Source organism: Egretta garzetta, unplaced genomic scaffold (genome assembly GCF_000687185.1).
Source record: "Egretta garzetta isolate BGI_Z169 unplaced genomic scaffold, ASM68718v1 scaffold567, whole genome shotgun sequence".
In the NCBI taxonomy this organism is placed as follows: Eukaryota; Metazoa; Chordata; class Aves; order Pelecaniformes; family Ardeidae; genus Egretta; species Egretta garzetta.
Window position 1 is genome coordinate 332,485 of NW_009260348.1, and position 1,841 is coordinate 334,325.

A 1,841-nucleotide genomic window follows, 5' to 3' on the forward strand; every position below is an offset into this window, starting at 1 on the left:
AGGAATTGAACTAAGCCCAAATGCTGGTAGCCTTGTGAGGATTTTCTGAAATGGGGTTTTGGATTCCATCTGCACTTCCTTCCACTCAGGGAAGAGAGTTAAGTGTCCCCAAAGATAGGAATGGAAATTGCGATCACTTCCTATGTTATTAGTTGCATACTGCTCTTCAGTCTGCATCATTAATTTCCATATTGCCCTTTGCATATAGGGAGTAGGAATATAGGTAAGGGAACCCTGCGAGGAAGCAGACTCCCTTTCAAACTGTGAGACAAGGCACGCGCCTCAGATCTGGTTTCTGCGTTGCACCGATACAATCACTGCAGTGCAGCCAGGCAGGTCCTGGTGTAACAGTTTGCCAGCAGCTAGCCAGTCTTCAGATCTCCCCAGCCATCCATTTGACGTAGTTCTCTCTTGTCCGCATTCCGTGCCTACGGCTTCACCACGCTAGAAAGGCTGATGCGGTTCCCACCCTGACATCCTTCCATGGAAAGGGCCGGCATTGCTGTGTACGTAGCAGCGCAACAGACACACAGTAATCCGTGAATTTGCTTTTTCCAAGTTCAACAACTGGCCTCACCTTCCCTCTATGGTATTTACACAAAATACACAAGAACCTGTTGTTGTGAAGTGTAACAGGAGAATAATTTGATCCGGGAAGAAAGAAGGCATTAAAAAAAAGAAAAGAGACTGTGATGTTGCCCAAATGTAAAGCAGCTTAACCTATTTACATTTTAAGGGAAGAAAAAACACCAGATAGCCACTTCTCTGGTCTTTCTTCCTACCCAGGCATCTGTGCTGTACACATCATCTTCATTTCCAAGCATTCCTGTCTAACCTGAAAGCGGGCGTCTTGCTACAGCTGGTACAGCCTTCCGCGCAGGAGACTCCGTTTCCAAGCAGGCTTCCCCTTCCATAGCTATGTGAAAACTGGAATAAACCCTGCTGTGTCTGGAAGAGGCCTTGTACGTTATGCACGTCTGGCAAGAGACAGTGAGGCAGCACAGCCTTTTCTTCAGGGTTTTCTGTAATCAAGAACCCGTGTTATTTTCCAAACAAGAAAACATACAAGAAAATGGAAAATGAAGAAAAAAGTGTCTCAGAAGAAATGCTCGGCTTCCAGTGGCCTTCAACAACAGGAGCTGCAATGTCTGAATTTTGACCACACCTCAGAAATAAATTCAGAACAACGATGCAGCACCTGAGCCGATTCATGACATTTTTGGACAGAGGAAGATGTATCATAAAGGTCACTAGCAACACATTAGAAAAATAAATGCGTGGAAAGTGTTTTGAAAGCTTAAATAAAGGCAAAGGAGAGGAAAATCGAGAGAGAGAAAATACAGGAAGATGACACTGAACTTCTAACAAAGCACCCGATCCGACACCAATACTCACTATGGCCAGTGACAAGTAATTTAACCTCAGCTGTAAAATGAGGATAATAGCAACCTCTTGAGGCACTGGGAGACTTAATTAGTTGCTATTAGTAGATTAAACAGAAAGTCTGAAGGTGAAAGCACTAAATGCTAAGTATTATTAGCTTCTGAAGTATTAATTTCTGTAATTGAGCAACCCCAACATTACAAAAAAGTGGATCAGTGTAAATTTTTGAAAGAAATTTATTCTTACGGTTCTATCGTGTCAAAAAGGTACCCAAACAAGGAATTTTGCTTTTAAAAGTGGTAGCTGGCAACACATCTATGTAATACACAATGCAGCTTGTCATCTGCAATTCAGAGTTTCTGACTCCTACCCGAATTTACATGCCACATTCCTTAACGGGGAACGTCGTGTCATCAAACCCAAACTCTCTGTGAAACTTGCACTGCTACGCATTCCTG

General features: G+C 43.1%; 1 protein-coding gene across 1 annotated transcript in view; it reads right to left on the reverse strand.

The window, feature by feature from the left end:
- Positions 1-6: 6 nt before the first annotated feature.
- LOC104129804 (semaphorin-4D-like) overlaps positions 7-1,841 on the reverse strand; it is a 9,994-nt gene continuing 8,159 nt past the window's right edge. Inside the window, exon 14 of the mRNA XM_035898198.1 lies at positions 7-1,022. Coding sequence (XP_035754091.1) covers positions 811-1,022 — 212 coding nt within the window. The 3' untranslated portion in view covers positions 7-810. The remainder of the gene's footprint in view (positions 1,023-1,841) is intronic.